This window comes from Haliotis rubra, unplaced genomic scaffold (assembly GCF_003918875.1).
Source record: "Haliotis rubra isolate DU_JTF1 unplaced genomic scaffold, ASM391887v1 Scf71, whole genome shotgun sequence".
NCBI lineage: Eukaryota > Metazoa > Mollusca > Gastropoda > Lepetellida > Haliotidae > Haliotis > Haliotis rubra.
The window spans coordinates 1,626,892-1,647,730 of record NW_025767424.1 but is presented as its reverse complement, the minus strand read 5'-3'; the positions used below and the strand labels follow the sequence as shown (position 1 = coordinate 1,647,730).

The following is a 20,839-nucleotide window of genomic DNA, read 5'->3' as shown; positions in this document are numbered from 1 at the left end:
CTGTATCCTTCAAGGCCATTAGCGAATACGAGCACACACGTTTAATATGTTTGATGTACCCTTCAGGTAGACTACCAAAATACCGCCTAATATAAAGGTCCATTTCATTTCCGCCTCATTTTAAGTGCGGTCTACCCAAAATGATTAAAATATTACTAAATGTTTATGATTAAATCAGCATGCCCACTTGACTCCACACATAAAAACGTATTACACATATTAATATTACCTAATGGTTAAGATCAGCTGTGTTCAACCCGCTAACTAAAAGCGTCACATGTCATAGTTTTCACAGTGGTAATTCTAGGCCATAGTTCATCATGGTTGTCGCCATATTCAACCCGGTAACCAAACGTTTGTAAGCATCCCTTTGTCCACTGTTTATCGTGTTTTGAAAAATATTGCAAATGGATATGGCATTGAGCACCAGGGAGGCGCAGGTAGGCCCAGAAAATTGACTGTCGGTGACAGGAGGCGGCTTGGTATTCTTGTTTCTAACAACAAACGAAGGAGTTTAGAAAACTTAAGGCTGGATATGATTGATAGAGGAACTGTGGGTGTCTGTAAGGAGACAATTAGAACTGAGCTGCATGCAATAGGTTGGCAGAAAAGTCGAGGAATTCAATCACCGATCATGAAACCTGAACAAAAGGAGCGAAGGTTGAACTGGTACTTACAGCATAGAAATTTTAACTGGGACAATGTGATTTTCTCAGATGAAAGTTCTGTGTGGCTGTTTCCTAATACACTGAAATTCTGGACCAAACAAACTGAAAAAACCTTTGTATCAGCGCCCAAAGTACAGCCCGAAATTTAACGTGTGGGGTGGCATATCTGTGTTAGGGGCAACGCCCCGCTGTGTATTTGAAGGGAATATGAACAGTGAGCGGTGCACAGATATTCTCGACGGACATTTACTTCCATTTGCTTACGTTTTCTATGGAACTTTTTGGATTTTCCAGCAGGACAACGACCCAAAACATCGTTCAAAGCATTCACAGGCCTGGTTTCGGACCCAAAATATGACATTATTAGATTGGCCAAGCTATAGCCCTGACCTAAATCCAATAGAAAATGTTTGGGGACTTATGAAGGAAAGTGTCAATAAGAAAAATCTGACAAATATTGCTGAAATGAAAGAAGAGGTGGTCCGATATTGGGACAGCATGGGCCACGACTTTCTTACTTCTTTGAAGTATCAGTAGTATGCCCCGCCGCATTGAAGCCTGCATTGCTGCCCATGGTGACTTGACAAAATACTAACTGTCTTTGAATCTGGAGTTATGTTCTGCTAATATTCACATTTAATACGTGAGTAATGAGTGAGAAAATACATAAATTACAATCTTTAAATTTTCAATAATTTCTGGTTGTACTGTAAAGTAGACTTTCTACGAGTTTTGGAGGTGGCATCTTATTCTGGATTCGAACCCACACTTATAGAAAAAGCGTAACCCCAAACATAACACGGTACACCAAGGAAACGAAGTCACTTTCTCAACGGTGAAGTAGAATCGTAAAACGTTTTCTCGTGCGTGCGTGCGTGAGCGCGGCGAAGCTATTCCTCTCAAGACATGTAGAATCTTGGAATCGAATGGGCTGGAGCCTAGTGGTTTGCAAAAACGGCGTAAACCCTATATTGCTGGACTATTGCTAACACGGCGTAAACCCATACTCACTCACTCACTCACTCATGGAATGTGCAATGGCTCAGTGTGAGGTGTATTTGGAATAGCAGCCCATTTCAGTTATATCCCATCGTGTTAGTTGAGAACCTGACAACAAACCCCTAAACTATCAAAACCACGGCTAATCTAGAAATCGAAAGAACTATCATCCGATTCTTTTACAGCTGTATCTTTGCATTGCTTCGTTTTAACTGACTGATCCACATACAGCCTTTAGGTAAACATGAATGTAATACATATATAATCTATAATGTTTTGTGGTGATTTTCAAATATTGACATTGAAAATTGAACCTCTTAAATACGAGATCCATTCAAGCAGATCTCATTGTTGGTTAATGAAGTCGACAAACGAAAATCCCCGTGATGACATTTAAACACAACCTGACTCTAATGTGTATCAGCGATAGGATTTATGATTCAATCATCCCACGAATTCAGTCAACGAATCATTAAATCCGAGCCAGTGAAATGTCTACTGGCGAATAGATCTCAAAAACATGCGTTTAATCCGTTTCTTGGTCATCAGAACATGAAATTCAGATTAAGACTACAACTCTGGTTTGGGGAAGTATAATGTCGCGTCCGTTCCGTTGGTACGTGACTGGTCATATGATTGATGAATAAAATGATAACTGGTCTTGTACAGGTCAAACGTCGTGCAGGAGGAGGAGGAGGCTCAAGGAACATCAATAAGGTTGTCATGGTGAAACATCAAACCTAGACACTTTCGTTCAATTAAGGGTGAGTGAGCGATGATGGTTTTACGCCGCTTTTAGCAATATTCCAGCAATATCACGGCGGGGAACACCGGAAATGGGCTTCACACGTTGTACCCATGTGGGGAATCGAACCCGGGTCTTGGGCATGACGAGCAAACGCTTAAACCACTAGGCTACCCCACCGCCCTACAAATATGGAAATAACCAGAGGAGGAACTAACATGTGAAAGTGTTATAGGTAGCGGTGGTGAAATTGCGTACCATCGTCTTCAAGAGTGTAGCGCTTATATACGGTGACGTGCTCGTGTATTTGTGTGTGTGCCTCTTCTAGTCGGACCAATGTTATATACTGCCGCAAATGTATCATTGATACCCACTTCGACGCTGTTTAAATATACTTACTCCGTGCCATACTTAATCTCTTAAACCGTTTTATCCCGGAAGGGAAACAATAAGTGCCGACTATGTGAATGGGTATCAGAGGTTCGTATAACACCGTTTAACATCCCAGTAATACCGCGGCGGGGACTCAACAAATGGACTTCTAATACACGCATATGGAGAATCGAACACGGGACGTCGGCTTGGCGAGCGAACGCTTAAACTACAAGACTATCCCATCACGCCTTTAAAGTTTGAGATGTCAGAGTGTTTCGGAGCAGGTGTGTCTACAACACCTGTATCTGTAAATCGACCTATTTACATAAAACGTGTGACGAGAAATCCGCGAGGCAAGAATCACATGCACATCCTCGAGCTCCAAAGAACAAAGGATAGATGAGAATTTCTCGTTGTATTTTAACAAACCGTTACGTTTGTCGAAATGAATATCGAGTATCTAAAGCATGCCAATCTTTGTTTGGATAAAAACATCGAAATGAAAACCTTGAGGTCAATCCATGACCCTCCCTCAGATCTAGAGTATGCACGAGGCAATAGTACCGAGAACAACTTTGATAAACATGTGGATTATATATAAGAAAAATCAATATAACCAACTTTGACATAAACTGACCCATCTTCATCGATCCGTCATGAGTTTCTTTCTGTATTTCATAAATATACAGTATTTTTATGCTATATTCCGCTTTGAGCGTGGTTTTATGGTAAAGATAGGGCGCAGTATAAATATGCCCATTCTAATTATTAAAACAATATTCATGTGTATGTTCATTGAATAGTCCATATGAACAGAAGAAAAACGACGTTATTAAAATATCACAGGCTTACCTTTTTCATTTTGTGCTTTAGCTGCTAAGTGGCGTCCAGTCTTATTAGAGAAGATTCACAGACTATGTTCTCGTTTACAACACGCCAGTATCAACCTACAACATCACGCCGTCGCATGGGGTCTACAGGTGGACCGGAAGTGGACGCTGATTGGCTAGTCAGTGGCACCTTCTATTTGCCTAAACCACACAGCATTCGAAGTGTTAGGCTTCCTCCAATCATGTCCCAGAAGTCGACTGAGGGGAGGGTCGGTTCGGCAGAAGTGGGGAGGTAGTGTGGGGGATCTCCACAAGGGGTAAGACGTCATATTTGATTGTTGATGGTGCGCGAGGATGTGTACGGGTCGGGGATGTCAGTGACGACAGTGGTTACGTGAGCAGGAAACCCGTGCTTGGGACCGTTTCGTTGATATCTTTTATATTTACACATATGTGCCATGGTAAACGCAGACAGCACGATTTGCACATTACGATCTAGGTTTCACTCAGAGATAGGTCGTTCCTGGCTTTCTCCCAATGTCGTGGTGTGGGTGTATGACGCGCGCGCCTGTGGGGATTGTTTTCTCTGGTACACCATTCAACTTCGTTTATTTTGCTGAGCGGTAACAACTGGAAACTTGTTGTATGTAGGAGTTATATATGCCTCTCCCTAAGGCACTTCCTGTTGTTGTGTAACCCATGCTCTACTTTTAGTTTGGAAATATATACAATATTGTCTCATTGAAATAACATTGTAGTGTTTTTAACGTTGGTTTTAGACCATTTTCCCTTTAGCTTTAGCTTTCCCTTCTCTCAGGGGCGGTGGGGTAGCTTAATGGTTAAGCATCCGCTCGTCACGCTGAAGACCCGGGTTCGATTCCCCACCTGGGTACAATGTGTGAAGCCTATTTCTGGTGTCCTCAGACGTGGTATTGCTGGAATATTGCTAAAAGCCGTGTAAAACCTTACTCACTCACTATATCATCTCTTACTCAAACACGTCCTCTAACACATAATTCATACTCCCTGTTCCCGCTCATGTTTACCCATTCCTCCACACTCCCTCGTCTCCACTCCCGTCTCCTAACGTTTTCTCCAATCACTTTCTCCTCAAGTTTCTGTTTCCCAGTATCCTAAGCATTTTACTCCTTGCCCCCAAGCTCCCCGTACCTCAACCGAACCACCACCTCGACCCCAGGAAATGCCTTGTAAAGCCAGTCCCTCCCAACACAATACAACCATCTATTGATCCAAACTCACACCGACTGCCTGCCGCTCCCGTAGTGGACGTGCACCAACAGTGAGCACACTTAAAACAGCGCCCACGTGAATACACAGCGCTTGCCAATGACTCCAAGGTGACAACAGCTAATGAATGTAACACATCGTTCCCATCGCTATCTCTGTTAATGTTATAAATCACCGTGGCAGGCTGAAGTAACCATCGTGTCAGGTATTACATGCCGCCCTAATATATATATCTTCATATTCCCTCGTTATCTCGGGGCTGGCATTATGATGTGAATAACCTACAGCTGCTGAAACAGCAAATATGAATTATGCGTGACAATATATCCATGTGGAATAAGTGAGTGAGTGAGCATGGTTTTACGCCGCTTTTAGCAATATTCCAGCAATATTACGACGGTGGACACCAGAGATGGGCTTCACACATTGTACCCATGTGGGGAATCGAACTCGGGTCTTCAGCGTGATGAACGGACGCTTAAACCATTAGCCTACCCTAATTTAACTAGTAATCCCTAAACGTTATTTAACGAGGGTCAGAGACGAGCTCGTTCGTTCGTCCGTCCGTACGATTTTGAATCCGGAATATATCTCAGTGCGGTTCAGTATTGTTTCTTATATAAACATCAGACAAATGCTAGGCGGTGCCCTGTTCTGTTCACAAATTTGAATAACGGTAATATGCAACGGTGACGAGCGAACGCTTTAACCCTTAGGCTTAGGCTACCCTACCGTCCCTATATATTCATGAGAAGCTACTGGGATTCATAGGCTCCTACAAACCATGGCTTGTCCTCGGTGGCGATTACATGGATTGGGTTGTCAAGCTTGGAGGTTTTGTTGACTCCATGGAATCGTATCCCGGTCGAGCAGTTCGATTCTTATCATGTCAATCACTGGATTATCTGGCCCTATACTCGATTGTTTTACAAATCGGGATCATATTGCAGGAAATGTTGTTACGGCGTTAAGTAAACTCAACACCCAAGCGAAATTGAGGATGTAACGATCGATATATCGACACATTGCAACTGATCTTGCCCCGGGTCGATATTAACTGTCAGGTCAGAGATTTCACTTGAACACTGGATTTGACCCCAAAATATCATAACTTTACTGACCTAAGACCGTAACACTGCCATGTTAAGTAACAGAGCACTGCAACCTTAGGTCCCAAACACCCAACTTTGATACTCGTATCACATACATCACCATGAAAAAATACACTTCACGTATATTTTGGTTTTAGATACCGTCAAACACGTGTGCATACGGTCTTCTTATTTCTACGGCAGTAAATGTGGCGTAAGGACGGTGGAGTAGGCTTGTGGTTAAAGTGTTCGCTCGTTACTCAACAGCGGAATAAAATCATGCACAATCACTCACGTATATCACGAAAAGCATCTCCAATTGATTAAGATACCATACAGGGTGAGTGAGAGTTTTACTCCACACTCAGTAATATTCCAGCTATATGTCGGAGGTCCGTAAATAATCGAGTCTGGACCAGACAATCCAGTGCATCAACAGCATGAGCATCGATCTGCGCAATTGGGAGACAATGACATGTGTCAGCCAAGTCAGCGAGCCTGACCACCCGATCCCGTTAGTCGCCTCGTACGACAGGCTTGGGTTACATTCGTGACCAACTCGTGATATTCCGGGACAAGCCGAATAGCGACTTCTTGGAGTTTACGGAAAGGGGCGAGTGGTGACGAATTGAGTCTTCTTGGAGTTTACGGAAAGGGGCGAGTGGTGACGAATGGCTTGGGTTACTGAAGATTAATTCGAACCCGGATCTTCACGGGTTCCATACAGGACTACAGTGACTGCGGACAGCTATATTTAGCGGCGAATGTAGTATGCGTACATTACTAGTTCAATCTGAAATGAAGAGGATGTGCAGATGCAGTGTTTGAAGCGTGTGGACCAAGCTCACTACTAAATATAACCGCTCTCTGGCACATGGTGGTCGAATCCTACCCAGATTGTAATCACGCGATGGAACTTCACAATCATGTTTATCACTACCAAAGCGGAAAAAAATCGTAAAAAAACACACTTTCGATATTTTTGTCGTTATAAGCGATATTCGGGGGCGGTGGGGTAGCCTAGTGGCTGAAGCGTTGGCTCGTCACGCCAAAGACCCGGGTTCGAATCCCAACATGGGTACAATGTGTGAAGCCCATTTCCGGTGTCCCCCGCCGTGATGTTGCCGGAATATTGCTTAAAGCGGCGTAAAACCAAACTCAGTCAGTCAGTATAAGCGATATTCCTTCTCACCGAAATAGCTTGTTTTCACCTTTAAGCAAAAGACACACGAAGATGTCTTTGTAAAATTCGTGATACTACTTCAAACTTCAAAGGTCGACAACTATATATATTTATAAACCTGTCATGAAAATAGAAAAATGTAATCTGAACACCTTTAAATATACATTTGTTCATGTCTGTGTGTGACTAATCGCTGTGAAATAAGTGTGAGAGTATCGACCCGGAAGTCTTGTGAAAGTGACATTAGCAGCGCCTGTGTTATAATGGTGAATACAGTGTAAAACACTTCAATGAGCACTTAAACTGATCATTAATAAAAATATCGTAACAATACGACATGTTTATGACCTCTTTTAACATGTTTTGGTTGGTAACAAAAGTTAGGTCCATTTACGATGCATTACGCAAATACGCAAAAGTATGGGACGTATGAGTATTGTTTTCAATGTATACTCTGCAAAAAAAGAAAAGCAACAGTGGCTTTTAGATTTATACTTTTATCATATATACATGATCAAAAGATCATAATGAACTGTTCAAATTCGGCACAAATCATTGTCACTGACCGAGGTTCATCATGAAACAATCCAATGCCATGGTGCAGGTCTTCTGTTCTCAGTGTCTTGTATTGTCCAGAACTGCCTGGCATCGTCTCCTCATGGAGCTACTCAGATTACGAATTGTGTCCTGGGGAATGTTCAAAATAGGGAGGACGTGTTGCCGAAGAATTTCATCTGTAACGTTGTGTAGTTAAATTGTCCATAAAGTTGACCAAGTCTGTTCTACCGGTATAGGAGATGGCGGCCCTCATTGAACTCTCTCCACCAATAATGTCGACATCCAGAATGCTGTTTCGAGCAAACGTTTCCAACGACATCTTCCGTCTGTACGGAGAAGCTTAAAAACGCGAGTCGTCACTAAACCCTACACATCTCCGTCGCTGATGTCCTGTGTCATAGACGCAACTGACGTCGCAGCTGACGTCGCAACTGACAATGCCGATTTATCCGATAACGTCTCGAACCTCGACGTCTCGGATAAATACATACCTGCGGCGCGAAGACGATTCTGTACTGTCTGCGCTGAATTCCTACGCAATCCAGATATTGCTGTAATTGAAGAGACCCGTGAAGGTCCTGGTTAGAATCTTCAGTAATCCATGCTTGTGGTAAGAGGCGACTAACGGGATCAGGTGGTCAGGCTCGCTGACTTGCTTGACACATGTCATCGGTTCCCAGTTGCGCATATCGATGCTCATGTTGTTGATCACTGGATTGTCTGGTCCAGACTCGACTATTTACAGAAGTTGAGTCGCCTGTCTGCAGTCCACCGATGGCCGTATTGCGTTGAGTTTCTGTCATGGCATGTTTGTAATTTGTCATGTTTCAACTGTGATGACAGGCAAATTAAAACCATCGTTTTCATAACCTAAACAATTCATGTTGCACGTTCATTCCATGTTGGTTAGCTCTCACGTGGTTGAGTTTTTGCGTTTCCCCCACAGTTTCAGTATTAATATTTTGGCCTTACTTTATTCTACCTGCACATATCTCTCCCGATGCATTCGGACATGAGACATTCATATCTGGTGTTCATTTTGTATTTTTCTACTTTTGTGTTTCTTTTTGTTATTTTGAATAACAAAACAAAACAACATCTTACTTTGCGCTTATAATGTAATCAACACGTACATCATCTGTTTGATCATCTATGTTGAGGTTGAAATGGGGCGGAGATGACTACCTTTAGAACATTCACATTTACCTCCATTACATTCTACACTCTTACGTCATTCACATTTACTACTCTACACGTCATTACATCATCACGTCATTCACATTTACCTACTCTACGTCATTCACATATATTCACATTTACCTACTCTACATTCACGGCATTTACCAGATTCACGTTTACTACTCTACATTCACGTCATTCACATTTACCTACTCTACATTCACGTCATTCACATTTACCTACTCTACATTCACGTCATTCACATTTACCTACTCTACATTCACGTCATTCGTCAATAAACGTCATTCACATAATGGCGGTGTACATATTTACCTACTCTACATTCACGTCATTCACATATACCTACTCTACATTCACGTCATTCACATTTACCTACTTTACATTCACGTCCAATAAATTACATAATGGCGGTGTGATATTGCCTATGAACTGTTTAATGTCGAAGTTATATATCCAACGAAATATCTATTGCGGATGTGATATTGCCAACGAATTACCTAATGTCGATCTGACATAGCCAATAAGTAAGTGAGTTAGATTTTCGCCGCTTTAAGCAATATTCCAGCAATATCATGACAGGAGACACCAGAAACGGGCTTCACCCACTGTATCCATGTTGGGAATCGAACCCGGGTCTTCAGTGTGACGAGCGAACGCTTTAACCACTAGACTACCCTACCACCCTGATATTGCCAATGAACTACCTAATCCGGGTGTGATGTTGCCAACAACTTGTCTATTGCGGATCTGATAATGCAGTGACAAATATTACTCACTGATTCACTTCATACTTTATCGCTGTAGACGGTCCAATGTATTTTATTAATATCACTATCACTGTCACTATCTCTGTCACGCTGGGGGACACAGTTATGGGTTTGACATCCAACCCTTTTAACCAATAGACTTAACTTCATATACCCTAAATGATTACACTTGTCACCATGGTAACGTCAACACTTCACAAAGTCTAGCGCATTAGTCTGTGTTAAATAATTCCCTTTCAAGATGACAAATCTGTCTCCTGTTCGGCAGCTCACGCATTACGATTCAGACACTCTCTACGGTACAATGAAAGCATCCATATTTCCTCCCCAAGCATCCATATTGATATTAATGTCCCAGTATAGATCATGTCTCCGGAGATTGATATTTCAACGAGAACCCTGAATAAATCGCCGGTTATCTTCTTAGACTAACGCTTAGACTCTGAATATATGTAATTTTGATAGTAACAAATAAACACATTTAAATTGAAAAGCAGCCCCAGTGAGATTGGAAATTCAGAACCCAGTGTGTCGGAGGATTCAGATTCCTCAATCTGAGGAAATCTAGACTTGCTTCATTTAGAGCTTTATCATTGCAGGGAGGACTAGGCTGTACAGAGAACTTAATGTGTTGTTTAACAAACGATCATGATTTTGTTGTCACTTTTCTCTATTTCTTACGTTGTCGTAAGAGGCGACTAACGGGATCGGGTGGTCAGGCTCGCTGACTTGGTTGACACATGTCATCGGTTCCCAATTGCGCAGATCGATGCTCATGCTGTTGATCACTGGATTGTCTGGTCCAGACTCGATTATTTACAGACCGCCGCCATAGCTGGAATATTACTGAGTGCGGCGTAAAACTAAACTCACTCTATTTCTTACGAGGGAGGACCACTTGCTGGTAGAACAGCCAGGTAATCAACAAGCGTGCGCAGTGAAATTTTAATTTCACACGTACAACTCGCACACCTGGCTGTTCTACCAGCAAGTGGTCCTCCCTCGTAAGAAAAAGCGAAAAGTGACAACAAAGTCATGATCTTTTGTTAAACAACTTTTTTTTTCGGGTGTCCATAATTATGAGACAAATCATAAGAGTTGGTCTGTCGATTTCATATTGTCGCTGTATTTGTATCCAATTTCAAACTGTATGTGACCGTTAATGATTCACTATCATGAATTGACAAAGGGACGTAACTCCCAATGTTTTTGGGGGCGGATGACGTCACGACACAAACAACTCTTTCAATAATCAAAGCTTGGTGTTTAGATGAATATGTTATTTTGTTATAGCTTATGTAACCATTCGTCAGCTGATGAACGTGAACAAAAGGAAACTTCAATTCTAGATGTTTCAGTGTTTCAAACTCCAAAGCGAGATCAAGCTTGTATAAACATCCGGTAAGTCAAATAAGAAGACGTAACAATTGTTCATTAAATCGTCCCAAAGGATCACGTCGTTCCAACCATAGACTGTGTTAGAAATCCACATTGCTCTATATAGGCTCATGATGGAACGGGTAACACAGAGATGTAACCCGTGGCACCACGACAGATTTCATTATTAGTCCCCCGTTAATTCATGTTGATAATTCTTCGCCATTTGCCAAACGATTTAGTACCAGTGCTTCTGGACTCAGCAGAATAGTAAACGGCTAGCATCATGTGGACAGGAAATACTGTTCAAAGCGGCAATAATTGTTTCACTCACTGGCACTAATGAACTATGTAATGAAATCCAAACCACTATTACTACGTTGATATGGATACCATACAGGGTGAGTGAGTTTAGTTTTACGCCGCACTCAGCAATATTCCAGCTGTATGGCTGCGGTCTGTAAATAATCGAGTCTGGATCAGACAATCCAGTGATCAACATCACTAGCATCGATCTGCGCAATTGGGAACCGATGACATGTGTCAAACAAGCCAGCGAGCCTGACCACCCGATCCCGTTAGTCGCCTGTTACGACAAGCATGGGTTACTGAAGATACCTTCACGGGTCATTACCACGTTGATAATGATACTAACAAATACACTATCTGTCCATAACTGTTGTTTTGTTTCGTTTCGTTTCGTGCTGTTTCCTTAGTTGAGAAAGGACTCTGACAACCCCAGTCTGTTTGCCTCAGTTGTTGCGACTATTAGATATATCAGTTAAGTTGAGTTAACCTTATGATAAAAACATGACATTTCTGTTTTAATGCCATTCCTTGCCATTCCCCATACCCTGGATGAAATCAGTAAAACTCCTCATAATGTGTTCTGTTTGCCTTGATCGCACAGAATCTACGTATCATTATTCTCTGTCTTTGAATCCTGTGAACAATTTAAGTTTAGATTTGGTTCATTTTCAACAAATTTCATCTTTGAGAAACGCATCACCGGTTACATTAACTCTTTCAAAAAGATGTTAGCTCATAACGGATATGTCGTAATAGGATAAAATGCTCGGTCGTTCATCAAATGTCCGCATCCAATATGTGTCTTTGATGCCGGTACATGTATTTAGACGTACCCACACAATTCAGACCACGACGCTACACACTCTAAACCAACCACTGCTTTCATATTTTCATATGTCGCTGCTTCTTTATAAGGTTCTTTTATCAAACCACGCTCAAAGAATCAACGATGACTTTCTTGGAGTTTCTTTTTATCGCTCATCGAAGAAGAAATAATGCAGAAGTATTTTCATGTTTAAATCGCTGCGTTAGACTGCTATCTAACTTAACATAGTCATCTTCAAAGAGTCCGACATCTGAAGAGTCTGCCAGAGATGAAGAACTGCAAGATGAAACTGCGGGGGTGTATCAATTGTGCATCCAAGCCGTGGGTTCATCGAGTATGCATCGTCCTTTCATCGAACTAATAATAATTATAATCAAAAGTGTCCTCGCTTTCGCTGAATGTGTAGAGTCAATTAATGGGGGTTTATTGAACGGAAGTAATTAAAGGATCTTTCTACGGCGGATATAGGTTTACCGCCTTGGACAATATAAACGTTATATCACAGCGTTTCAACTGAATGCCGCCGTAAAGCTCGAAGTGATGCAGGTCAAAGACTTTCGCCCCTTTGGTGAAGTCTCGAGCACGGATATGGTGTTGACAACCGAGAAACATAATGGAGGCGAACAAAAGATCATAGGTTCCTGATGCTCCAAAGCGAAACAACTCTGAAGCCTTTGTAGTATACCCGTGAAGATCCGGGTTAGAATTGATCTTCAGTAGCCCATGCTTGTCATATGAAGCGACTGACGGGATCAGGAGATCAGGCTCGCTGACCTGGTTGACACAAATCAACGGTTCGCTCATGCTGTCGATCACTGGATTGTCTGGTGCAGACTCGATTAATTACAGACCGCCGCCATATAGCTGGAATATTGCTGAATGCGGCGTAAAACTAAACTCACTCACTCACCTTTGTAGTAAATCATGATTTGTATTGATTGACTAAAGTCAAGGTATGAATTAAACACACAGATACGTATATACACATATACTAGTTACAAAAAACTTCCTTTGGGTCCACTGTTCTTTTATTTAGCCATTGGTGTATATCAACTATTGATTCTCTGATGAAAGTGTATGCAGCTATTATTTTTACATTGTTTTTTTGCGAATTCCTCCATTTTCTTACGACGTGTCCACAAAATCATGGATCCATAGCCCGATTACTTCCGCATCATAAGCATATGTTTATGTAGCATTCTCAAACAGTGGAGATACAGGCGCTTCGCGAACAGGTGAACGCATCCTGTCCCGACGTTGGCACCCGTCACAAACTCATGCTAAGGCAAGTCAATTGTTCACCAGAAAGAACATGGAAACGTGTGACAAGTTAAAGGTAGGGCTTGAAAAGAAGTATACATTACACGGGGATTTGTTTGTTGTCTACAAGTCAAAACATTCATTACTCAACAGTCTCGTTTCCTGCTGACTGGGTTCCGTCCTATTGCGCAACTTAGTACAATAACCAGTCCAGAATTTTGAGACCAACTCATTCAACTGGACATATGAATATTAATCAGTATTATCTGATACATCTACAGCGTACTCTGACAAACGGCAATCTGGAAATCATGGAAATCTCAAAGCGAGGTTCGGCCGCTAGAAAAGTTTGGCGGTCTGGTACGGACTTGATGATACTATATCAATCACATTGTACGCTACAAGAATACGTTACACCGTATAAGCGCAAAGAACGCATAACAGGTGTAACCAGTGATCCATAATAAATTGTGAATCATTTTACGACTTCATCAAACAGGGGCAGCCTGTCAGGCTGCCTAAACCTCGCCATAAAATATAGAAATACGATTTTATTAAAGTTTAAAATTAAAATTCATTTGTAAATACCATTTTCTTATGAAACAAGGAATTGGAATTTCGTGTAACTACAGGTGTTTGCAGTGTCTCTTCGGCTCAAATAGGTCATTGTCTGAATTGGTTCATGAGATTCTTGTTTCGGTTTGATTCCGTCCGTCGTCAATATGCCAGATATATGAAGGCGGGCTGTACATGAGAGGATGATATGATGATCAACAAGACACGATGATGTCAACCAAGTTGGAACGCAGTGGAAGCTGGTAAATACGTAGTCAAAGGACAACAGAGCACTTTTCTTAATTGTTTTTACAGTTTTATTCCCATGTGTTTATAATCGCCAATATGTACAAAATATATTTACAGAAATAATGGTGTGTCCAATTATGACATTATATATGTCTCCAAATTTGACACTATAAGAGACAAGAGTTTGTCCAAATATGACACTATAAGTGTGTGTTCAAATATGACACTGTTCAATGGCGTTTTCAAAAGTTATGAACTCTACAAAAGCGTGTCCAAATACGACACTACACAAAAAGAGACACCAAACGTGTTCAATGAATTCTTCAATAACTATCAAATCCCAAGTTTCTCAAAAATACACAAAATATTCAAAAGTTACTACAATTTCATTCATTTATATCAGAAAAAAATGAGACAGTCAGCAAAGTGTGACTGCTCTCATACAAGTCAAGAACCGAGGTGAAGCAACCACGTGCCAATCTGCACGGGTTGCAGCAGAAAAATGTCAATTTCAATGCGCGTTCGCTCGAACGTTTTAGAATGTCCATGAACGGAAGGTGTTCGGGCGAGTGCTTCTGTCCATAAGTCATTGACCACCCGTTGCCCATTATATTCAGCTCTGTCGACAAACATGATGGATTCTTAACTATTCTGGCTCGAAATGTTGCACAGATGTAGCCAGTATATAGCGCTCCGTTAACGATGTTTCGCTTGTACAAGTGAGTGAGTGAGTTTGGTTTTACGCTGCTTTTAGCAATATTACAGCAATATTACGGCGGGGACACCAGAAATGGGCTTCACACATTGTATCCATGTTTGGAATCTAACCAGGGTCTTCAGCGTGACGAGCGAACGCTTTAACCACTAACTTACCCCATGGCATAAATGGACAGAAGATGGCATTATGTGGAGAAATAAATATGTATCATTGACAGCTTGCACAAGAATAAAGTACCACGTCACAATTGAATTCTGGACTCACAAAAGTCCAGAAACTCTCCGCACTGTGGGCACTCTCTGACAAGGGATTTGATCAAATTAAATATGCAGTTGTTATGAATATATGCCAAGGATGAAAAAATGAAAAAAATGTTATTCGAAAACTTTAAATTTAAACTCGTTCGCCCATGGGCGAGAATGTTTAATTTTGCTAAGAATTCATGCTTTGGGGGTTGTAAATGAATGCGTGTGTGTTTATAAGCATCATGACACAAATTTCAACTCATGTTGACTTAATTCGACTAACTTAGGCCGATATTAAAAAACTCGCCTATTAGTCATTAACGCATAATGTGGCGAAACATTGACAGTGCATTTTACATTGATGGAGCAATAGGATCAATAAGATTATAATCTTTAAGGGGAAATTTCAAGCTATAGATGTTCACGATATGTTGTTTGTTGTTGCTGTTGTTGTTGTTCGCGCCACACTCAGCAATATTCCAATTATATGGCGGTCACGATATGTTAATACAAATAACGTGTCGATTGTACAAACAAAATATTTTAACCGATAAGGGAATACTGTAAGACCCTCCCATTCGTGCGATTATAATTACTGATTCTGCTGATAAGGTAGGGTTATTTCATAAGCACTAATATCTAAATATAACTCTTCTGCTCCGCTAATCAAACAAATCTGACAATGATTTTATCAAAGGTATGGTAATATCCTACTACCTGTTAATGGTCAGCGGTTAAATAATTTTCTTCCCGAGAGCCATCTATTGAAATCCTACTCGGAAATACTCGGGTACAGATCGAATCCTTTGATCAGTCACCTGAAATCTGTGAATGGAAAACGTGCTTTTCTCTAACAAGTCGTCCGAGATAGACGACGTGCAATTTTTACAGCGAGTTCTGAATGACTCTCGAGGGATTCCGATTGTGCTCTATAGGATATTACGTCAATCACAACCGGAAGTTCTTCATGGATGCTTCCGCATTGGGATCACCTTCTATTGGACCGTCGATTGGAGTGCATCAGTTTTTATATCCACCGGGAGTACTTAAATTGATGAAAGCCATTTAGCAGATATGCTATCGTACTGAAACAATGCATACCTTGAATTTACCCGGATGTGAATAATGCAATATAACGTGTGAAATATCTAGTACACAAATGAATGAACTTGTTGATTTCATAATGTCATATCAATATCGGAGTGAATGTCATCACCTGATGTAATATGAGCGTAATATGTCTAAAATAATTGATTTAACCAGGTTACACACTGACTGGAAATATGCCAGTACAGCGGATTTGCAGACTGAATGGGTGAGTGAGTGAGTTTGGTTGTACGCCGCATTTAGCAATATTCCCGCAATATCACGGCGGGGGACACCAGAAATGGGCTTCACACATTTTACCCATGTGGGGAATCGAACCCGGGTCTTCGGCGTGACGAGCGAACGCTTTAACCACTAGGTTACCCCACCGCCCCTCAGACTGAATGGAGATTTGTAATGCTGATTGACTTTAATACTGTTCTGAGCATTGTACATCTACGTTTATACTAGATGATGAAATTGTTTTGGTTTATGCATAAGTCATTTGCATAAATACTGCTTCAACTTTTCCAACACCTTATGTCTAAAACTCGGTAAATGAAATATACCAACTATCCACCACTATCAACTACTGGTTTCTATCTGCTTCATTAAGACACCGCCGAGAAGTCGCATCTGCCGATGCAGTTGTACGTTGGGTGCATTTAAGGGCCACTCATTTAAGGTGAGGTGAGGTGAAATTTGGTTTTACGTCGTGCTTGAGAATATGTCGCTCATATGACGACGTGCATGCGTGTGTATGGTATGTGCGGCTGCTTGTACTAGCCCAGATTTAAGCTGGTTTTATAGTGCTAGCCCACTGAGATACCATGCCGCAGTGAAGCATGAATGCCCCACTCAGACACATTATACTGACTCCGAGCCGACCAGTCCTTGTTGTACCCATTAATGCCGAGCGCCAGGCAGGGACCAACAAGTACCATATGTTAACGTCTTTTGGTATGATGCGGTCGGGGATCGAACCGACGACCTTCCGCTCTCCGGGCGGACGCTCTAACCAGTCCACCACGGAGGTGGTCCACTCATTTAAGGACAACTGTCAGAAAAAGGTTTGAAACGTGTTTTTAAAGTTCAAAATAATGCAGTCCAAAACGAAGAAATCTTAAGTACTATCTATATTCGATACGATAACTCACCATTGACAAAATTATATTTTTATCAAATTAATGATTGACTGAATGAATGTGATATTGGCTTTAAAAAGGAGATGGGTTACCCAGGGGATCCGCGTTTAAATGCTGTATAATCTTGTCAAGCTAGTGTCAGATTGAATGTCAAATCTAGTGTTTGATTGAATGGTTCTAACACATACTATGTCCTTCGTTACAAAGCAAGTTCAAGTCGCTATTAACAGTTCTTATGTCAAATATAGTAGCTCTATTTATGTGGAAGTGATAATGCTATGTATTTTTATTGCAAATCGATCCTGTGGTCCGATATAGATATCCGTCAACACAACTGAGACAAATATCCCGTTGAATAAACATCGTGTGTGAAATAGTTATTTTCGTTCTGGGTGTGTCAAAGTAGCAGTTTATTGAAGGAGTGTTTTAGCGAGAGTAGATAGGCTTTGATTCTGACTGACTGACTGACTGAGTTTGGTTTTACGCCGCTTTTACCAATATTCCCGCAACATCACGGCGGGGGACACCGGAAATGGGCTTCACACATTGTACCCATGTGGGGGAATCGAACCCGGGTCTTCGGCGTGACGAGCCAACGCTTTAACCATTAGGCTACCCCACCGCCCCTTTGATTCCGAACGTCATGTCCCGGCAGAACCCTAGAACTTACTGAAAATTGCACCTGTGTGGCGTGACCAGCGAACGCTTAAGGCTACCCACCGTTTTGAATTATAAGTGAATTTGAATTATACAGTAAACTAGTAAATGAATTTTGATTTTGCTATTATAGGCATACCCATTATTTAGAAAGATCAGTTATATTCAAATATTTGAACGAAATGTCCACATAAAGCAGTTTTGTGGCAATTCATGGATTTGCTCAATTACCTAATATTTAAAATACTGTGATAATTTGATCATGATAATCTGTAATATTTTCCCAATGACTTGTACGTGGGTAAACACGCGTTTGCTTCCTCGTAAGAGGCGACTAACGGCGACTAACGGGATCGGGTGGTCGGGATTGCTGACTCTGCTGTTGCATCCCAGTTGCGCAGATCGATATTCATGATGTCAATCACTGATTTGTCTGGTCCAGGCTCGATTAGAGACCGCAATAACATAACTCTGACATAACTTTGGACATTGCATCCCAAATTGATTCATGGTATTTTAGATTTATTTAAGAAACAAAATATACTGAGTACAAAATGTTCGTCTTCAACTACTGTGATCATTCGCACCGGTCCTCGTGTCTTTGCGAGGATTAAAGATGTAAAAAAACCCATAAAACATTTGAGATGACCCCCGACTCGAAATGCTACACAGTATATTACATTCATGTATTGTATTGTGTAGCGTTTCGAGTCGGGGTCATCTCAAACAATATTTTATTCAATCGTTAATCTTCGCAAAGACACGAGGGCCTGTGATCATTCGTGCCAAACACTTTGAGTATGATGACAAATCTGTCGGTTCCAACGAGCAGGCCAACAGTGGCGAGTTCATAGATTCTACGTTCGCTTCTTTAGCATTGACGATATATGTAATTGTCACAAACGTAGGTGTCGGTTAAGTTGAAATGTAAATATTAGCATGGTTCTGACTAATCTCCAGCAAACCATAAGCGGTGATATCTCTTAATAAGACACATGTGAAGCTGTGATGATTGCTGTCCCTTTAAAAGTAATTCGGTAACGTTTCATTAAACTTCTGTTTCCGGTTCATTAAACTTCTGTTTCCGGTTCAACGAATAGGTGGTCACTTAAATACATTACTGTGATGTTGATCTTAATAAGTCGCGTCTCGAGGCCTTGAGGGGGGGTGGTATTAAACAAGAATAGAGTATTAACTGAAATCATTGTAAACGTTTACAGTTTTAAACAGACGATGTGGTCCTGTGCACAGAGCTCAGGTCACAAATCAGTTGAAGTTAAGCAACGTCGAGCTCGGACAATCCTTGGATGGGTGACCGTGTTTGGCAGCTTGACTCCTGAGAGTTTCTAGGACTTCAGTCCTGCCCCACAACGAAGCACATGTGATACATGTGGTCTCACCTTAGGCAAGTGAGTTTGTTCAAATTGCCTCTGTTCAGAAAATGGGTACCCGGTGAAATAAGTTGTGAGACCTTCTAGCGCCTAACAGGCAGCTTGGGTTATCCGGGGTAATAAGAATCAGATTCTGATTAAGCGCCGCGAGCGATCACTTGGTGTTTGGAAACGTGCGCTATAGAAGATGACTTATTATTATTATTATTATGTGAAAGATCCAAAACTAAATGTACCCGGACAATAATCACTGATTGATTAAATCAGAGTAAATACACAAATCTGATTAGCTCAGCAACTATATAACAGTAACAACAATAGAACAGCTAAATCAATGCTTTGCAAGATCAAAGACGTCCATTTAAGTGGGTTGCAACCGATCAACACCTGAGAGTTATGCTGATGATTGGGATATTTTACGTGCGCTTCCCGATATGATTCGTATTTTTCACATGTCTGAGATTTGATCAACTCAACACGCTAATGAGAGTGAGTATGGTTTTACGCCGCTTTTAGCAATATCATTGCGGGGGACACCAGAAATGAGCTTCACATATTGTGCCCATTTTTGGAAACGAACCCGGGTTTCCGCCTGACGAGTCAACGCTTTAACCACTAGGCTACCCCACCGCCCCTTTACTCATTAGAGGGGGCGGTGGGGTAACGTAGTGGTTAAAGCGTTGGCTCGTCACGATTCCCCACATGGGCACAATGTGTGAAGACCATTTCTGGTGTCCCCCGCCGTGATATTGCTGGAATATTTCTAAAAGCGGCGTAAACCTAAACTCAGTCAGTCTAATGAGTAAATAACCTTGGTTGGGGAAAGAAACAAACACTTAAGGTGTATCTCTAAAATAGGTCTCTTGGACCATAGCAACTGATGTAAACCGCCTGAACAACAAACTAGTCCTACAGACTCCGTCACTTTGACTGGACAAGGCAATTCTAAACTTCTCAACAATATAAGGCGCTTAGCCTACAAAGTATCTATACTCGCAAGAATGAAGAGAGGTAATTGACCAAAAGAGTAATTTGACTCCCAGTAGGAAACAGGTACTTGCCTGGACAATAATGTTGGTTTACCACGGATTGCCAGAATAAAGGACTATGAAAAACGTACGAAGTTCAATATCTCACTACCACCAGAATAAGTCAGTGCCCACGAGAAAGCTGCCCCATGACCATTTACTGGCGAAACCTGGGTTTAGAATGACTACCCAGTAGCATGATAAATGCCCTGGCGCAGTGTGCGAAAAAGTTTCCAAATTTTGCTAGCCAGACGGGCTAGCTATGCCTGAAAGTTACGAGCCCTCAAAATAATTCACTGGCCCGAAATTTGAATGTAGACACGGGTTTC

General features: G+C 41.5%; 1 protein-coding gene across 1 annotated transcript in view; it reads right to left on the bottom strand.

Moving 5' to 3' along the window:
- LOC124259088 overlaps positions 1–3,767 on the bottom strand; it is a 47,492-nt gene extending 43,725 nt beyond the window's left edge. Inside the window, exon 1 of the mRNA XM_046693175.1 lies at positions 3,640–3,767. Within this exon, the coding sequence (XP_046549131.1) occupies positions 3,640–3,648 (9 nt within the window). The 5' untranslated portion in view covers positions 3,649–3,767. The remainder of the gene's footprint in view (positions 1–3,639) is intronic.
- Positions 3,768–20,839: the final 17,072 nt, after the last annotated feature.